Source organism: Hydractinia symbiolongicarpus, chromosome 7 (assembly GCF_029227915.1).
Source record: "Hydractinia symbiolongicarpus strain clone_291-10 chromosome 7, HSymV2.1, whole genome shotgun sequence".
Lineage (NCBI taxonomy): Eukaryota > Metazoa > Cnidaria > Hydrozoa > Anthoathecata > Hydractiniidae > Hydractinia > Hydractinia symbiolongicarpus.
The window spans coordinates 4,873,964-4,894,181 of NC_079881.1; the positions used below are offsets into that span (position 1 = coordinate 4,873,964).

The 20,218-nt window shown below is 34.3% G+C and overlaps 1 protein-coding gene, 1 long non-coding RNA gene and 1 other non-coding gene across 5 annotated transcripts; 2 read left to right on the forward strand and 1 right to left on the reverse strand.

Moving 5' to 3' along the window:
• Positions 1-1,469: 1,469 nt before the first annotated feature.
• On the forward strand, positions 1,470-8,850 carry LOC130648689 (uncharacterized). Of its 3 annotated transcripts, none has more exons than XR_008982959.1 (4): positions 1,470-1,659; positions 4,220-6,932; positions 7,170-7,358; positions 7,564-8,850. It is a non-coding gene; the product is annotated as an uncharacterized LOC130648689 (long non-coding RNA). The 3 variants fall into 3 exon arrangements; XR_008982960.1 differs by lacking the exon at positions 1,470-1,659 and having other exon boundaries at positions 4,163-6,932; positions 7,564-7,683; positions 7,979-8,850; XR_008982958.1 differs by lacking the exon at positions 1,470-1,659 and having other exon boundaries at positions 4,163-6,932.
• A 2,526-nt stretch (positions 8,851-11,376) lies between these two features.
• Positions 11,377-11,448, forward strand: Trnaa-ugc (transfer RNA alanine (anticodon UGC)). The gene has a single exon. It is a non-coding gene; the product is annotated as a tRNA-Ala (tRNA).
• A 687-nt stretch (positions 11,449-12,135) lies between these two features.
• Positions 12,136-20,196, reverse strand: LOC130649613 (diacylglycerol kinase epsilon-like). Its single transcript, XM_057455933.1, has 9 exons — positions 19,482-20,196; positions 17,059-17,204; positions 16,786-16,929; positions 14,855-15,003; positions 14,397-14,451; positions 13,875-13,988; positions 13,320-13,522; positions 12,972-13,083; positions 12,136-12,634 (listed from the first exon to the last, which is right to left on the reverse strand). The coding sequence occupies exons 1-9, from the start codon at positions 20,053-20,055 to the stop codon at positions 12,497-12,499; spliced, it is 1,635 nt and encodes a 544-aa protein (XP_057311916.1). The 5' UTR covers positions 20,056-20,196; the 3' UTR covers positions 12,136-12,496.
• Positions 20,197-20,218: the final 22 nt, after the last annotated feature.

Genomic DNA, 20,218 nt, shown 5'->3' on the forward strand with positions numbered 1-20,218 from the left:
TCTTCAGATGGCTCGTCTCCTATTTCGTCATCAATTTCTTCATCATAAAATCTAGATGTTGCTATAATAAATAAATTAAACAGACTCTTGTAAAGACTCGTTTTCATCCAACGGAGAAGTTTTGTATAGTTCTTAACCCAGCCTAAAGGAGCCAAGGTTTATGGATTTTTTTTCTCTGCTAGATATTTTCTATTCTGTGATTTTTCTGAACAGTCTTTACTTCCTCTCCGTTACAAAAATAGTTTTACTTAGGAACGAAATAATATTAATTTTCAGAATCTAATCGGTTGGTAAAGGTTTATGCTTTTTTAATCCGAAGTTAAAGTTGAAATTATTTGAGCCGTTTGGGTGGAGAGGGGGCAGGAAATTGTAAAAATTTAATTAGACAGAATAATCAATCAAATTGCGGAGCCATATTTTTTCGTTATAAAATGTTGATTATTCCAACCTCGCCCACAGGCTCTTGTAACCCTGAGCCATTATTCCGAAGAATATTCATCAAAAAAGCCCTGGGAACGATGTTGCGATTATTTGGTGACTTGATAGTTAAGTTATGTTGAAGAAGCTTCAAGACAGAATGTTGACAATAAATCTGGGTATTTTAACAGTAAAACTTCACATTGTTGTATGAAATATTTTTATCGGTTAATGTAAAGGAGATATACAATCATTTCCAGTGCTTCTTGAAATTTGTTTTTGTGCTTGTTTACATTTTAAGCTACCATTTTTCTTGACGACGGGCAATACCGCTCCATATTGGCCCGTCGTCAAAAGCGCTAAGTCAATCAGAATGCTCGAAAACCCGTATTTCCCGCTTGCAAAATCCAGACGGTTAGCAAACTAAAAATAAGAATGAACGTCTGAAACGCAACCCTGAATTTACTTACCAGCACAATGGTAAATGAAATGCGCTATTAGGAATCCAAGTAAAATTGACTTCATCTAAAAACAAAAAATAAAATGTTTTTATACTATACATTTAACTCTTTTTAATAAAAATTTAAAAATATATGTTACCTCGTGAGTGTAAAAATTCTAAGTTCTAATATTCTGTCTTGTTATCTTACCCTAAACTTTGATGGTTGTACCTCCCCGGTGTTCAGGTGTCAACTAAAAGAAACAATTTTCTAGCTTCTTTTTGTGAATGAAGTACATCTTGATAAACAGTTTTTGAATTGAAAATAAAAGTAAAAGTGACAGCATTCATGTAAATTACTATCACATTTATTCTTTCCCTAATAACCGAAACACACACGTAAAATTGACAAGACTGCCATTACAGCAAATCTAGCGAATAGTATGTGTGACCAATTCCTAATGCCGCTTGTATTTTTTTGATCTCTTAAATTGCAATAAATACTTTCAAAAAGAGGTTTCGGTTTAATTTTTGAACGGTTGCCATTCACACTGAATTCTTTGAGGCAATAAACTGTTGAGAAAAGCATGTACTCATTTATAAAAGCAACAAGATGCATAATCATCTTATCTGATGAATATGATGAAGCGAAAACTTGTCCTGGACACGAGGTTGGGCCATTACCGCAAACTATACAAAATCCAACACGGTTCACATTATACGCTTTTTCTTTATATTTTTGAGCCTTAGCTTCCTAGTTTTTCTAGACTAAAGTGGTGCCACGGTCGCCGCCATGACAGGTGGTAAAGATTCTCTGATTTATAAATTACTAACTTTTGTGTGACGTCAGCCTGTGGTTATTGGTAGCAGAATAACAGCTGAATGAAACTTTTGAAATTAATAAAGTGTCCATTTTGCTTAATCGACTTTCGATTTTCGATTTGACAATAAATTAAAGCAGAGAAAACAAAAGTGTTGGAGTAATTTGCCATATATCCAGCATATATTAAATTAAAACAATTAAAATATTAAAAATTTCTTCGGTATCCACGGTCAAATGTGGTTGCCTTTTTTGTGTATATTTTTTAGAATCTATTCATTTTTAGTTGTCCATATTTGTCTGTTCTCCTTGCACGTCAACTTCATCGTAATTTGCTTGTGAAGGTACAAAAACCAGAAAAAAAACCAGGCCTTGTCCAAGAGCGTAACACATGTATATAACCCTAAAACCCACATTGCATTACGGTTTACCCTTTGAAAAGAAACTGCGTGTCGAATTATCAAAGTTCGTCGTAAAATGCGCTTAATGTTTTTGTATTCATTCCACCATGATTCCACAAAATTTGTAACCAAGACAAAAATACTAATGAGTTTATGTTTTTGTTTCGAAAATGAATAAGTTGGTTTATCTATCTATTTGTTTGTTCTGAATCATTTATTAGGATACAGCTGCTTGCAAAGAAAAAAAATATATATTTCAAAGATTCAGGAATTTTCAGAAGATTGAATTTTGTTCTTGTAAATTTAACTTTTCGACAATAAAATGGCAAACAACAACACGTCAGTCATTATTTGTAAAAACATTGGAGTTGAAATTGAAGTTGTCACATCTCTTCAAAGCATATTTGCAGTAGCACATTTTCTAACCAGTATTTTAACCGTTTTCCTCAATGCAATATATTTAACAGCAATGTACAAATTCCCATCAGATTTAATTGTATCCGATCTCCACTACATCTCGCTAGCTATTGCTGACCTTTTAACGGGAGGAATTTCCCTTCCAGGAATTGGTATTTTCTGGTTGTTGCACCTTACCTCATCAACAAATTGTCATTTATATATTTGCATCGTCTTCACAGTACATTTTCTTACTACCATTTCATGCTTTACAATTGCTTTGATCACATTGGATTTATACGTATCCATTTTACACCCGTTTATATACGAAAAGTACTTAACTAAAAAAAGGGCATGCTGGCTAAACATTGGGATTTGGTTTTTCGCGTTGGTGGGTCCCTCCATCAACGTTATGTCGTCAGGAGATTGGCGTATGTCGGAAGCCATTGCTGGAGTCGTTCTCCTCGGATGTTTATTCCTTCTATTATTCCTGCATCTTAAAATCAACAGTGAAGTTAAAAGAATAAGAAAGAGAATACGAAATAATAATAAAGAAGACAGTGACAATTATAAAAATAAAAGAAAAGCACTACTTGTGAGCGTGTTGGTATTGTCGCTGTTCAGCTTATCCTACCTACCTATGGCTGTATGTACACTCTACATAGGGATTGTGGGAACGTCAACATATTTTGTCACTTATTTTTATTTCTCGTCTTTCTTAATTTTACAAACCAATCCTTTGTTCGATCCCTTTATTTATTATTTTCGTTTAACAAGGATCAGATCAAAGGTTCGGAAACTTTTTAGAAGAAAGTTAATTCCTAGTCTCGAAAGATGAAAAAATAGAAAAATCTTCACAAGACAGTAAAGTATGGAACCGAATCATATTGAAAGGAAGTTGAAATGTGTGATATGTACATTCAGGCAAAGTTTTATTCAAGAATAAAAATGTTAGAACACTGTATATGTTTGTTTTCCCTTGTCCTGAATACTGCATATTTAAAAGTAAGTGACGAGTTTGACGCCCTCGGAGATTCCAACCTAACGGCTGACTCCTCCCCTCCGACTGCAACTATGTCACATTAATACATTAATAACTTGTTTAACTGTAACACAAGCCAAATGGCGATCAGTAAATGGCCCCAACTAGGCTTACCACTGTATTTAAAGTGCGCCAGATTGGGGACTCGAACCTGAAACCCTTTGATTACAAGGCGAACGCGCTACCATTGCACATTTTAACCAACTATTACATGGAGACTTGTTAGGTGTTAGCCCATATAGAGTCATTCCATCGCACTTATACCAAGTAAATTTTCTGATTGATAAGCATAAATTAACAAATTACTAATTCCCCTGTTTTTGAAATGATGATATTTCGCACCGAAAGAGAACGCAACTTCGGATCCAGTTCAAAAGTTAAAATTTCTCTGGAGAGAAAAAATCTCACTGATAGACCTAAGTATAACTTGTTCAACTTTCAGAAGTATTACATTTTTGTTAATCTCCTTGCTAAGCATTATTTTTCTTACAAGCCTCTGGAAAATTCCACGGGTTCACCTGTCGCTGATATTCCTGCCCTTATATTACCATCCATCGCACTTTTTCTAGACACGTCCGTTTCGTGCACTTCTAACACAAAGGAGCGATCCGGCTACCATTTTTGACACACAAACGACGGTTATTACGAATGCAGATTCTTGTAAAACTCTTTATTTCATATTGCTAAATTTCTTCTTCTTTTAGTGATGACGCCTCTTTGCAAATGGTCCGATAAAGGAGCAAGGGAATTTTCAAAGATGTTTTTTTATTGTGTCGTGAACTGTCTTAAAAGATCACAAAATTGTTCTGGAAAGTGAAAGACATGCTTCAACCATTAAAAATGTAACCCCCCGCATTAGGAGGAATATTTTCTTACCAAACAACCATTGAAACTCTGCTGCTTTGGAAGCGAACAATTTATCACTGGACCACCATTGGACCTGTGACCTACCACTTTGGACGAGAACATTTTATCACTGGATCAACATTGAACATTAGCACCCGGTATAAAATGCTTAATTGAAAATAACTACTTCAAGTGTGCATCTGACAGGGTAAGAATTACGTTGTTCTTATGTCTTTGTTATCAACTACAGTGCGCATTGCTGCTAGACATCTGGTAAAAGTGCGGGTAAAATTATCGTCCTGACAGAGCGATGGGGCGGTGTGATTAAAGACGGAAAAAAACTACGGTTATTACGTCAGCAAGAGCAAATCATGGATGATTTGTAAAATTGAAGCGATTGAACTTAAAGCCAGAAAATTTTTTAGAGATTCGTCACTACAACGACATCTTGGAGCTTCAATTGAAAGCAAAGAGTTTCGTGATGAATATGCAAATAATAAAACTAGTCAATGGTGTGAAGAAATAAAAAAACTTTCAACAATAGCGTTGACAGAACCGCAAGCAGCCTTTGCAGCTTTCACACATGGCGAGTTAAAAAAATTTTACATATTTCATGCGTGCAATACCTGGTATGGAAGAATATTTAGTACCTCTAGATACGATCATATCCGACATGTTTTTACCATCTGTTTTAAGCAACACCTTTTCGGAAAGTAAAAGAGCTCTTTATAAAAGATCGATAAAAACTGGCGGCCTTGGAATACCAATACTAACAGAAATTCCCGCCATGGGTTATGAGTCATCAAAAGTCATCACTGCTCCACTAGTTGCTGCCAGCATTGTTTAGTCTGATTCCCTTCCGAATAAAGATAAAACAAAACAAGTTAAAGCTTGTCGCGTAAATGCTATCAGGGAAGCTCGAGATGTTAATTAACAATCAGCTGAATAGGAGTGAGATACGGGCAATGGAACAGAATAGTGAAAAAGGTGCCTCGAGCTGGCTTAACGTTTTACCAGTAAAAGGAAAAGGTTTCGATGTTACAAAGGAAGAGTTTCAAGATGCACATGCGCTGAGATACAATCATTCTGTAAAAAATCTTCCATCAAAATGGGCGTGCGGAGATGATTTCAATGCCACCCATGCCGTGTGCTGTAAAAAAGGTGGTTTTGTGACTATGCGTCATAAAATCGTACGTGATTTCGAAGCAAATTTGTTGCAAGAAGTTTGTGATGATGTGGAAGTTCAGGCAAAGCTTTCACCGGTCAACAACGATGAAGCAAGGCTTGATGTAAGAGCCAGGGTATTTGGCGTCCAGGACAATTAGCTTACTATGATGTACGTTTAACCAATCTAAATGCCCCATCGCAAATTGAAACGTCAATTAGTAAGATATATAAGAAGCATGAAGCTGAAAAGAAACGTAAATACAATCAGCGTGTATTAGATAACGAACATGGCACATTCACCCCCCTTGTCTTTTCCATAAACGGGGAAATAAGCAAAGAATGTTCTGCACTTCACAAATTTCATGCAGAAAAAATTTCACTGAAATCCGGCGAACAATACGATAAAATAATGACTTGAATGAGATGTAAACTCTCCTTCGTAATTATATAATCTGCTTGGCTTTGCCTTAGAGGTTTCAGATCCTTGAATACCAAGTTGCACACAGAGGTGGTTAATAATTTTTATCTTGCCTGTGTAGATGCCAGAATATGAAATTTTTATTTTATATAGTCACGAGTGCGCACTTCTCCTCTTCTATTCAGTCAAACACTTGCGTGGCTCATACTCATCATACTGTCCTTTCTTTATTAATTTTCATGTTATTTATCCTTAGTTTATTTATATTTTAATTAAATTGTAATTATATTTTAATGAATAAATATATTTACTTCTTCTTTCTATATAAGGTTACAAACTAATTTCTTTAATGCTAGCTGTCGTCTGTCTGTTTGTGCGTCTGTTTTCTTTTTTTACGGAAACACGAAATGCGATATATAAAGGAGGGGCTGCCCCGTGGATTAAGTCTACATTATAAAACCCGTATACGTCTGTCTGTCTGTCGCGCAAAATGGTACCGTAAGTAGCAAGATGCACGCAATGCTGTATAAAAAGGCCGGGCGACCCGTGGAGTGTTCCACGGACCACCGACTAGTGTACTGCATGCAGTGTACAGCATGATAGCAAGTTGTAATAACGACTATTTATTTATAGTGTAATGGGTGTTTCTATTTATATCAATTCTATTCAATTGTATAGTTTAGTGGAATTCACTACTTTATAGATTTTGCAAAATTTTATAAATACTTTTTTTAACTTTACAAGAGGTCATATTTTTGTTTAGGTTGTCCCATTTTTTCTGCTTGTTTATTGCCACTTTTTTCTTTACATATTTTGGCAAGACGACATTTTTTTATACACTGACGTGTCGGGTATTCAACCTATCTATTCTTTGTAAATCTATAAGAGAATCTGGAGGAGATTTGTGGGGAAGGCAGGGTTAAATACCATGGTTAACAGCAATCATGATGATAAGGACAGCATGGCGTTTGATATTCACAAAAAGGGTATATATACTTTAATTTTCTTATCGTCAATTTTAATTTAGCGATTTGTTTACTTCGATTTAATTCATTCGTCATAAGTGTATTTTCTCACAGGCAAAGAAAGAGTTTGCTGTACCACACATGTTGATATTATGCTGTAGCACGCTTGCGCAGAGCAAAACGAACCAATCAGCTGGAAAGAGCTTTAATGCGCTTTATACTGAATGTAATTTTGTTTTGTATCCAAAACTCCTTTAGACTTATCATATCCTGATGGGACGGCTTACTCAATTAATCGATCAAACAATTAATCGAATTTATCTCATTAATCACTTCAACTCGTCAAACAGCGTTCTGTAGTGAAGCACTGCCCATTTTATCCTGCTAACAGTGTCATCATGAAACTTGTCATTATTTTTTTGGCTTTTTATATTTTGCAAATACGAGGTATGTTCTTATCTGATGTGCTTTTAACATTTTTTTAACAAACGCAATCTGAGTATGCTGATACGGATTGCGCTATATATTTTATATGATACTAGGGAGAACGACAGTTTTGTTTAAAGAAAAAAATAAAGCGAATCCTTCTTTCCCACTTCTTCAACATCTCTCCCGTAAAACTGTCTAATTTTGAATCTCTGTTCCGCCTTAGAGACGAAACGTTGTTATCGCAAACGCATGTTTGGTTGCGTTGAAATAAAAACTGAGAAAACTGATTTTGATAGAAAAACTAAAGACAAAATGAGAAGTAAGACAAATCTCAACCTTATAGGTACGAAGGGTTCAAATGTTTGATTCATAAGTGTGCATAATTTTATTCGTTCGTTCGTTCGTTCGTTCGTTCGTTCGTTCGTTCGTTCGTTCGTTCGTTCGTTCGTTCGTTCGTTCGTTCGTTCGTTCGTTCGTTCGTTCGTTCGTTCGTTCGTTCGTTCGTTCGTTCGTTCGTTCGTTCGTTCGTTCGTTCGTTCGTTCGTTCGTTCGTTCGTTCGCTCGTTCGTTCGTTCGTTCGTTCGTTCGTTCGTTCGTTCGTTCGTTCGTTCGTTCGTTTGTTCTACTTTACCTTTTAGCTCTCAAGAAGATGAACAAGTTTTTTACTTTATACCTGGAACAAAAAATTTTGACGAAAAAGATACATTGATATACCGAGACATCATTAACACGACACTGACGTTTTATCACACACCGCCACAAATATATCTGGACCAGCTAGCTAAATATAGTCAGGACCAGTAACTTTGATTTTTAACCGCACTATTATATCCAGTAAATGATGAACAAACTCTACCTATCATAAAAGTTAATCTTTTACAACTTTGTAATTAGTAAAGGTATGACCCCACCTAACCTTGCACCTCAGCCGTTCTCTGAAGTGGAGAGTTTATTACTGCATAGGAACGTTACACATGTTGGGTAAAAGTATTTGTTAGGAAGAAATTTCAGATTGTTGAAAATAATTTATGTATCTTTTTTAATTTTAGTCTATTTTTAAAATTTTTTGACATGTGGTTGCGAATATTGTTTATATAGTTATAATCATTTCTTTACTTTAGGACGATTCTGAAAAAAGGTCCAGAACTGTCACTGTATTAGTCGTTTTTTTAAGAAACATACTTTTGGGATTATTCTGGGTGTTTCTTGAATTTAAAGGAAATTTATGGTGTCAAAACGAAATAGGTTGAGAAGGAGAATCGAAAATAAATTCGAAAACATAAAATGACACTTCGGGATTTAGCCATTAGAAGCAAGAATAATCTCTAAGTATAGAAATAAAAATAAGATCTTTCCATTTTACTCAAGCAACTTTCGTCTTGTCAGTACTGGGAAAGTCCCCTCTCCCCTCTGCCCCTCTTCCCCTTCTTCCAGGTATTATTCCTTCCACTTTCTCAGAGTTGTAGAATAAAAAATACCTATCTTGCTCTTATTGTTTATATCTATCTTGTTTCTATTCATTGGGCTAGTCGCAGACTAAAATAAACAATTACAAAAATGCCTTGCTAAGCAGAAAATACTAAAGCCGACACAATTTTTGGGATGTCTTTGAATCGTGAGAAGATTAACCATTGAGAGAATTCAAGTTATTTGGAACTAATCCAATTTCAATAAAAAGTATAAATACAATTATCAAAACATTCCATTGGAGGCGGTACAAGTGTTTCTATTTTTAGAAAATACTTATTTACAATTTGTTTACTAACAGAAATAAATGTCTACTCCTGATCCTATCAAAGTATGTTTAAGCCTGCACTGTTATGTGTTACAGAGCTATTATCAGGCCCAGCAAAAGAGGAATTATTTTAATCTTGACATAAACATGTTTACTTGAATCATTGAATTCGTTCTATGTATTCAGCGCCGGTCTCATTTCGAAGACAATACACTAATTTGACATAACGACTACTATTTTTATCTGGAGAACTTGATAACTTTAAGGTAAAGAAAATGCTTAGCTGGCAGTCAGTTAATCTGTTACTTTGAGTAATTGTAAAAGTTATTTGTAATATTTTGTGGTCTTAGATATGGACTTTGCTAATTATGCCTATTGTTTGGTGTGCAATTAAAAAAAGGAGATATTAACTTATATGTATACACACCATCCGGATAAACTATCTGAGTTCATCACTAACATATTGCCGCACGTAGTGTAGTGGGTTCGTCTGTGGCTCCCAGTTCTGGGGACCGCAGATCGAATCCCGATCACTGCTTGGACAGTATGTTAGTGATGAACAAAGTAGTTCTTCTCCAATATAAAGAAAGGGAAATGCTAAAGTGGAAAAATGTATTTGCGTAAAGAATAGAAACCAACGTCAAGTCAAAGAAAATTTTGCTTTCTGTCCACCACCATCATTTCGCCTATTTGTTTACCTAGTACCAATCATTACTTAGCTAATCATTTGGAATGCATAAAGAGAGTTAAACGTGAAAGAGACAATAAAACTTTGTGGCTTCCAAATCCCATTGACAGGATTTGTATTGAGCACTTTATGGATGGAAAACCAGCCTGCAGTAATCCATCTCCATCATAAAAGCTTGAATGTGATTTTAAGCAGGGATCATTGCTTCGTTTTGTTTGACCTAAACTCATTGAAGCTTCAAAGTAGACTCTATTTTTAACAAGTTGATGAAATCTCTACCGATGACAGTGGAATGGTTACCAAAAAATTGCCAGCAAAACCGACAATACCCATCGAATTCTGATTGGTTTACAACAAACTGACGACTTTGACCCCTATTTATGAAGTGTGGTTGAACCTGTATTTTCTTATAATCATTAAACCTTTCATGAATCGATACCGTGTGATTTAGATTTCGGACCAAATGAAAGCAATCAGTCTTTTTCGGACCAAATAAAAGCAATCAAATGCAAGACTTGGTAATGGGTAATCAGGGCGGATTATTCCTCGTTTTGGAGAAAGCATGGTGGCTCGTTTGACCGAAAAACGTGCTGCAATGAGAAGCTATTATCTTTTCTATATGCAAGAAATATATGAGAAATAATTAAAAAAATAATTAAAAAGATCTTTACCAAAGCTTAATCGCAAATCGCTGTTTTGCAAAAAAATGTGACTGACAAAATTCTGGATCCGCCCCGGTTCAGTTAGCTATAGCTACATGTAGCTAAGTAATCTAGATAGTAGACAAGATGCAGCTTCTTGTCAGTTACTGAGATACATATATACAGAATTGATTTTCCTTGAATTGTCTTTCACATAAATAAACTTGGCCAATTCTGTTCTTTAGGAAGTCATCAACAACACGAACCTCCGCCATCAGATCTTTTTTTTTAGTTAAAATATTTGTTAGGGGATCTTCATTATACTGAACTTTTTTTTCAAGAAACTGAACAACCAATAATTAAGCAATTGGGGCCAAACATGTTGCAAATATAATCAAAAACTTCAAACAATGGGAGTGACCTTCTAATAATCAGCTATTTTTAAGTTCCTGTGTACCTGTCGAGGTCTGGGCGCCATCTTTTTTTTCTTTCTTATGACTACAAATAAACAAACAACGCTTTGTTGGTGAAAATCTAAACACCGCAAGCTCCAGCCATTTTTTCGAAAAGGTTTTTCAATAATTAGCACTTAAATCTTAGCCAATCTCGTTCGAGATATTTTTCGGACAAATAACAAAAGTATTACCTTACACCAGCGCGTTAATTAAATGCCGCTTAAGGTGGATTTCTATTAGAGCAGCATTTTGCACAGCTGCGATTAAATCGCCCGGCGATTTACTTGTGCATGCGCAATAGACAAAATGAATAAATTGAGTTTTGTGAGGGAGCTTTTGAGCTATAGCCAATCAACCAGATAATTTGAAAGTAAAATGATTGCATCATGCTTTACATCGTTTGCGGCATTTAAAAACAAAATAACTTAATGATAATTACACAAGCGATAAAACTCCGTCGCGCAAAAATCTGCAAATCGTTAAAATTAACAAGCTATTAAAATCAAAATATGTCACAGGGGGTGTAGCTCAGTGGTAGAGCGCTCGCTTTGCATGCGAGAGGCCCGGGGTTCGAAACCCCGCACCTCCACTTTTTCTTATTTTTTTTATTTCAGTTTAATTTTATGTTAAAATGAAGCTTTTATTTTACCATATTTAAAATGGGGAAAATATTGCATCTTTATCCAAGCTGGGAGGTGAAAATCTGGAGAAAATTTTTCAATTTATTTTGTTTTTGAAAAATTCAACAACAAAAAAAAAAACGTAAGCAGTAAGAATCCCCCACTCACAAGTTTATTATCATATGTACGAATGTAATATAACTTTGCATATGAAATATTTTAAGAAGTAAATTGCTAGTTCCAGTTTTAAAATATCTTTAAAAGATATTTCAAAACTAAAAATTTTAGGTGGGCAGACAGTTATATACATGTTGACATGTTCTTAATTACCTGTTGATGTAAAAAGTTATGCAGCATATAAACTTAGCTTACTTATGAAAAAATAAAATGTTATGCTTAAGTTAGCCTCCCCCTTATAGACAAAGCTAGACTGCGTCGTGGTAGCTTGTGTCTACCATTTTGTTTCTTCTAAAAAGGGAATTCGCAAGAAATTCCCGTGTGGTGGTTGTTGTGATGACACGCATTGTCTCGCCCAGCTACGTCATTATTTGCTAAAGCTCCTATATAATCGCATATTACCGTTAATAAATACGTACTAGAGGTTATTCTTTTCATTTGTTTTTATTTTAAGATGATAAGAAAATGATGCACGATCATTAGTTTAACTTTATATATTTAATCCAAGGTATCTTGATATATCCGAAGTATGCTAAGCATCTATGCATTTACTGTTATCCAACACTTTACCCTCTGTCAGATGCTTCGTAACCATAAAAACGCTGTCGTAAACACAACAACTTAGCATCGTCGTCACTTTTTAATAGGGTAAGAGCTTGATTGTGATGGTTGACGGTTATACTCCGTTAGGTTCTGTGTGTCCATAGAAACGCCGTCATAAAAACAACAACTAAGTATCGTTGTCTCTTTCCAATAACATTCGGGCTTGATTGTTATGGTTGACGATTACCCTCCGTCATATGCTGCGTGTCCATAGAAACGGCGTCGTAAAAACAGCAACTAAGTATCGTCACTTTTTAATAACATAAGAGCTTGACTGTGATGGGTGACGGTTACAACACATGGACCTTGTTCCCAGGGCTCACCATCGACTTGCATAGGTACGTTTTTAGCTTGCTTTGTTTTATGAACTGTGATCTGCAACAAAATTATAATTGATAAAACAGTTTTAAATGAATTCGTTTCGAAACACTTTCACTTAGACGCTCAATCGTGAAAATTTTTAATCATAGTAAAGTAAGTAACGGAAAGTTTTAACGTCCTTGGGTATTCCATCCTAACGGTTGGAATCCCCTCCAACTGTAACTATGTTACATTACCGCCAGAGATACGTATAACATTACTGTAACTTGCTTGCCTGACACACAAGCGGTCAGTAGATGGCACCAAATGTGGTGACAACACTGCATTTAAAGTGCGCCGGAGTGAGGACTTGAACCTGAAACCTAAATCATAAAAAGAAAACAGTCCTTACTTTTATTTGTTTTGCTCTACCTAGTTTAATGGGTTCCGCTAAATTGACTTGAAGTTTGGCGATGTGTAAAGCTGAATATAACCCTGCCACTTCTAAATAACCATCGTTGAATCTAAAACAAAAATGGTACTAAAGTTTGGACACGAAACAAAACAGGCAGCAAGTGAATAGACATCTATAACTTCTCTTTAACTCTGGTCAAAAACATTTTTTTTAGATGTTTTATACCAAATCTGATTAATATCGCTTATTATTGAGAACTGTAGTAAACCAAAATCATGAAATGAGATAGCGATGAGGTCATTTACATAGCTCATTCAGTTTAAAACAATGCTTCAATATACATACTTGGATTGAGGCTGGGTATTTCCGTTTTCTGTATTATTCCATATTTGACAGCCACCACACCAGCTGTTAATGTTTAAGATGACAATTCCTTCCAATTGGGGTAGGTGTATAACTTTACCGTCCAGTTCGAGTTCGATGCGTTCATGTAAATTTTTACACTCTGCCTCCAGAACATCTCGAGAACCATATATAAAGTACATAAGCTAGGATAGAAGAATGCATAGATATTGTAACGGTGAAATGAATGCACATCCCCTAACAGGTCTAAAATTACTGATGACAGAAAATGTCAAAATATGCTACATCATAATTTATGCAGAATAATTAAATCCAAAATTCTTCAAATGTGAAAATCTTGAGAACGAAAAGAACTTTTTAAAAATTTAAAAAGACGTGTTGGCCGACTTTTTAAGCTATATAATATAGCTAAGTCCAACATCCTTTTATACCTCAGGTTTCCTTTGCGGAAGCTTCCAGCAGTAGTGGTAAAAAAAGGTGCTCACATTTTTTTTGTATGTATCTAAGACTGCAAAAAATAAAAACGTTAATGATTACCTTATTTATTATTCTACTTGTAAACAAAGATGGCTGATATTCACGATGTTTATGAAAATTCAACACAACTTGCGCATCGCAACCCAGTGACACGTAACTATTCATGGAAAGAATCTAAAACAAAACAAAAAACAGATTCGAGGATACGGATTGAAATACGTTTATTATTTGATACTAAATACACTGAAATTTTGTGGGTAAAAGGCAAAAAGAAAAGTGCTATATACAATTCAATACAAAATTCCCTTTGATCTTTTTATTTGAGAGCCCTATATTACTAGAGAGTATTAGTTTTGGTCAAATCTAACTTTCCATCTTTTTACACAGCAGTAAAAAAGATTTCTTTCTGATACACCATTTTAATACATTAAAAAGTGTTTGCTTGATTTTTTAAAAGGAAAGTGCAAGATCAAGTCACGCAGAACCTTTTATAGTTTTTACCGTTTACGGACAACAAGGCAACTGGGAAAGAATTCCTTTGTTGCATTAAACTGAGAGTCTATGTACTTTCATCACACCTACCTTTGCTGGAGGCTTTTTGTCAAAGAAACCGGTATTTTTTATAGTCACTTTCCACCTACAAAAAACAACAACAGGTAAACAGTTTTTGGGCTCAACTGTTGCTTACTTGCAGCTTGTTGAATGTGTTTTAAATTCTTGCTTGTTTGCTTACTTAGGCTGTGTGCCAATCAAAATCAAATCATAGTATGAAACTTAAATAACTTTTGTAACTTCCATTCTAAGTTCTTTGCATGTTGTCTCAGAGACTATTGCTGCATTTTCCCCTAATTTTGCCCTCTTTTTCTTTTTTATTTACTCACTTCAGGCCCGGTGTAGCTTAGAAACTGCATCTTTTTATAAGAATTCCAGTCTCGTGTTGTTTAAAACAAGTCAATTTTATAAAACAAGATGTGTGTCTCTATATATCTTGAACTTCTCGAAAGAACAAGCAAAAATATTTCACACATACAAATACATACCTATCAAAAGGTGTTGGTTTTGACTGTTCAAAATCTAACAATAGTTCTTCTATCTCATGTTCATCACCAACATATTTAAGACCCCATCCCAAAACACGGGCTAAATCGTTCCCTGTGCCCATTGGATGAATTCCAACATATGGACGTATCTAATGTTTACAATAAGAAAAAATGTAATTTAACTCATACATAATAATTTTGTCATTTTATTAATCATCATATAATTGTCCACCCTTACCTTTTTTGTAAGTACTACTTTTTTAGTTGGGAACCTTTTAAAGAGAGTGGTGCTTATGCAATTGTGGCAGGTCATTAAATACTTTTTGTCAAAAAGGGCGTCTATGTAAGGAGGGACTGAGTAGGGGCGCTTATTTGAGTGTTACTTGCTGTTATCCTCCGAAAATATTTTATTCTTTCTAAATTTTTTACTTGCAAGTACATGTTTTCATATTCCAATTATTAAAAGGCATCATCCACTTTTTTGTTTCAAGGTACCTTAATGGAATAAACTCGCAAGGATTAAATTTCATGATTTCGTGTTAAAAAAGATAATAAGTGGCACAAATTGCCACTTATAAACTTTTTTGCTGGCATAGAAAAATGAAATTTCCTAAACTTGTGCTAGAACATTTGCAAATTAGCATTGGGCCATTGGCAAATGTAAAAAATTTCAAAACTTGAAAATTCTTCAAATTCTTGCGAATAATTATTCCATTAAGATAAAATATTCTTAACTGGAAGGTTAAAAACTTTTTTATGATACCACCAGTCTTCGAATTAGCAGAATGAAATTGTGATTAAAATGTTGCCTTTGCCAATTCCATTTTTCAATCAATTACACCTACTTTTATAACAGTTGTTGCAACAAAATAAAGGATAAATGAAACGTGATATACCATGGTTTCAAGCAGACCACATTATATAAGTAGCGCGTGGCCTTGTGGTTATGGAGTTCGCTTCGTAATCACAAGGTCCATGGTTCGGTCCACAGCGCGGGCATGTTTAGCAAGTGTCTTTACTACAGCTACGGGTCAACCCGTGCCATGTGAGGGAAATTGGGTAGGTAATGCTGGTGTATACTTAATGTATACATCCCGAACACAGGACCCACATTGATAACAGTGTTTCAAACACTGAAGTGGCTATATCCTGTATAAATATTCGGAATAATAATAATAATAATAATAATAATAATTAATAATAGTTTACTTTATACTTCCTCTTGCCAAAAACTGTGTCCCAAGGAAATTATTTTTGGCCTCAATTAAAATGCTTTAAAAAATTACAACTTCTACATGGATTTAAACAGGTCTGCAAAGCAAATTCACAGTTTAGGACAACAGAAGGCAGATAAAATAAACAGATAACAATGAAATATTGTATCTGCAAATTTAACATTTTAGAATGAATAAATTTTATGTTACATTTTCTTCAAAAAATTATTTTTATACAAATGTAATGGTTTTAGGGAATGATGGCAAAAATTGTTTAATGGGTCCAATTTAATGTCTTAAAATGGAGGTCTTAATTAATCAAATAAACATATAATCAAAGTCGTTAATTAGGTTATAAATCCAAGGTCAGTATGATTTGTAAACACAGCTGGAGTATATATATATGTACCATTTGGGTTGTTGAATACACAGTTTAATAGGCACAAGATTTATCTTTTATAATAACTCCCATTTAAGTTAAAAAAAATACTGGTGTAGGAAATATATATATACAACAAGTGAGTTCCTGTGGAATTTTTCACAGGAGTAAAAACGAGATATTCGTAAAATATGGAAATCGAATAAGATTTGTTACTACTGACATCATCAAAAAAGCTTGTTGTAAATCAGAATTCATGAAAAAAGTAAGAAACCTCCAATGACATAAAAAGTGTTATGATATTTTTATAAGTATTTTTGCAGTATAATTTAACTTACTGGTAGATCAACTTTATCAATGGCATCCAATACCCAACCCACAGTGCCATCGCCACCACAAACCAATATACGTGGTTGAGTGCCTGGTAAAAGACGACAGAATTCTAAAGCCGCTTCAGGAGATGTTTCTGAGAGGTCGATAACCTGCTCAAGTCATAAAAAGAAAAGAGAGAGCTGAAACTACAAACATTTAAAAAATTTTGTAAAATAGCTGTAACTTTATTCCCACAAAAATTACAGAATTAATAAAAATACAGAAAAAAATGTTTATACCTGTGCAGGGTTAAGAAGACCTCTAAAAGCTCTTAATAACTTTATTCCTTCATTACTTCCACTTTTTGGGTTTGCTATTACTAAGATTGGTTTCCATATTTTGAACTTTGGTTTCTGTACATGTTTTATAACAACACTTCTTCGGCCTAAATGAAAGCAGAAATGAATAAACAAACAAGATTACCAATGTCCCTTCCTCTGATTTCAAATAATTTCCTACTGGAATTTTAGATCCCAATTTTTGGTATTCAGATTCGAAGAAACTAGAGCTCCCAAAAATATTACATGTCTTGTTGTCCTACCATTATTATTATGCATTTTCTTAAAAAATTCTGGCCACGAGTCTCAAGGATCCCTAGAACTAGTTTTTAAATGGCGTACATAAGCTCCAATTAAACAAGGCACACAAGTTATCATTTATTATCAGTGTAAAAGTGACATTTATGGTGGGATAATGGACACATTCTTTTTTGAATTTGTCATTTTTTATGCGTCGACCAGCCAGACAACCCTATTTTTACAATACATAATTTGTGATGCCTGTCTTCTCAAAATTATAAAAACTGAAGTGTATATTTACAGGGGCACTCCAGTGAAAAAAAAATATTTGAAAAAATGTTATTTTGATTAACCAATACATAAATATGTCAAATTAAACCTTTTACAACCATTAAAAATCTTTATTTATACCTTAATTGGGTCTGTAAACATCTTCAATTTCAAATAAATTTGCAAGGTCGCCTAAAATCAAGAGGACTAGGTCCGACTAGATGAGCATGCGTCACATCGTGCAGAAAGACAGTGAGCTCAGCAGCACACCTTCTAAAAGTTTGTTTACTTACTGTTTACATTGTTCGTTGATAAGACGTCTTGTAATAATAAAAAAGATTATAACATAGAAAATTTAGAATTAAATAATTCTCTTTATGAAAAAGACCTTACAAAGCTACAGCCTACAACTTCAAACCTCTTGTGTCTCAAAAGGGAGAAATTAATAATGATGCAAAGTGACGAGGTGTCTTTTACTGACTCAAAGCAACGTTCTTAGCAAAATATTTTCTTTTTAAAGAAATAAAAAATATATTTAATCGCTTTTTTACTTTCTTTTCATCAAAAAACTTTATCATTTGCTTTAGTAGAAAATCTTTCTTACTTTACAAGCCAATTTATTTTTACTTCACAGTTCAGCAATATTTCTCCGCATATGCTTTTTCGCGCACAAATGCAAACAAATTTTATATAACGTTGAAACTTTCTCAGTGATGGAGGACCATTGAAATGCATAATCGAAAGATCGAATAATGTTCGTGTTGTGATAAGTTGGTAAAACAGGGTATCAATATTGAATAAAAATCATTCTTATGGTTATGGTAGGTCATAAATGGGTTGCAGAAGTTACTGATTTAAAAGTGGTTGTTTTGACAAAGCTGTTTTAGAAACTGCATTATCAGCATTACATGCAGCATAAACAGTAACAAAGATTGAAGAAAATGGCACATTTACCCCTTGGCAGGTCCTTCCATCAAAAAAGCTTTCTTTTTGAAAAACAAAGAATAGAAACTTGAGCGCTATGAAAGATATGTGTGTAACTAGAAAACTTTTTTGTCAGTGTTTGTATTGGTATGTGTTTTTATTTAATATAAAATTTCGTTATTTGGTTGTGTACCGTGGATGCAAGTACAAATAATGAAATGAGAAGAAATAAGAAACTTTGATCGCGTTTACTAGTTAAAATGGCATTTTTACGAAGTGACAATATTTTAATACTACTTGTTACCCTGTGGAAAAATCCACAGGTTCGCTTGACCTTTTTATACTTGCACAGCTAAGCTACCATTTTGCGTGACAGACGGACAGACGTATACATGTATTATAATATAGATGGAAGTTTATTTCCTGGAGATCACATTTAAAAGAACTATCTGTGAAGTGCGACAAGCAAATATAAAAAATTTGATCGCTTGATAGATCACCTGCACAACGTATTTTGTTTAGCCATTTTTGTCTGAGTTCTTTCTTTTTAACAGACAGGATTCTGTGAAAACTAACTTCTTTACACTTCTCTGAAAGATTTAAATGTAAATCACAGACAAAAAGTGATTTAAATGTAAGCTATAGGTTCTCTGTGGTCGCTTAAACTTTCTGCACGATGTGATGTCATTATTTATATTTGGGTCCTGTCCTAAATGAAATTGTACCTGTCTGGGTTTTTTTGAAAAAAAAAATTGAATATGAGAAGGCTAGAACAACAATTTTAAATAAGGAAAACAAGTGAAGTAAGTTTTTTTTTAATTTCTTATGCTTTTCTGAGTATGTATAAAACAAAAAAGAAAAAAGTGATTTTTACTGGAGTTCCCCTTTAAGAATGACAATTTTTGAGAATAATGCATAAAAAGAAACTAATAATGTTGCATTCAAATTACCTCTCCAGCCTACTGCTTTTAAAGTGACACAATATGGTGGTAATATTATATCCTGATTGTCCCCAAAAGTACAATCTGGGTTAAGTTTAGCATAACATTCTCCTTCATGTACAGTCCCTTGACACCACACACATCTATAATCACATAGTCTTGGTTCAACACCACATGGTTTAGTACAAAATAAACATTTGCTACATAATGGCAAGTTTCCTTTAATGAAATGATGTCTCATGAAAGTTCGCCCAGATAAACTCATAACTTTGCAGGCAAGCTTTTTAATAGCATCTTCTTCACACTCATCATGCACACATATCCAACAAGTATCACAAAAGACACCTCTAACCAAAGAAGCTTCACATATTGTGCAGTATGTAGGCTTTATAATGAAATCTGAGTGAACCCAGTGATGTCCCTTGCGCGGATCTCTAACTCTAAAATCTTTGTGACGATGTTTCCGTCGTTTAGACAACTTTGTGACAACGACACAAAATATTATAAAAAACAATGAAAATAACAGTATTTGTTTTGGTTGCTCAAGCCACTCAAAAAAGTTTAACTTGGTACTATCATCCATATTTCAAACTTGTTGACATCTGCTCACGATTCACCGCCCCCTCAAACATCATAATTATTGACTTGCCTCGATTAACCAGCTAGGCAAGCGCAGCTACGCTAAATTGCTGCATCAGCGCTTTAAGCCAGACGGATGCTGCAAAGTACCCTGGAACTTTCATTTC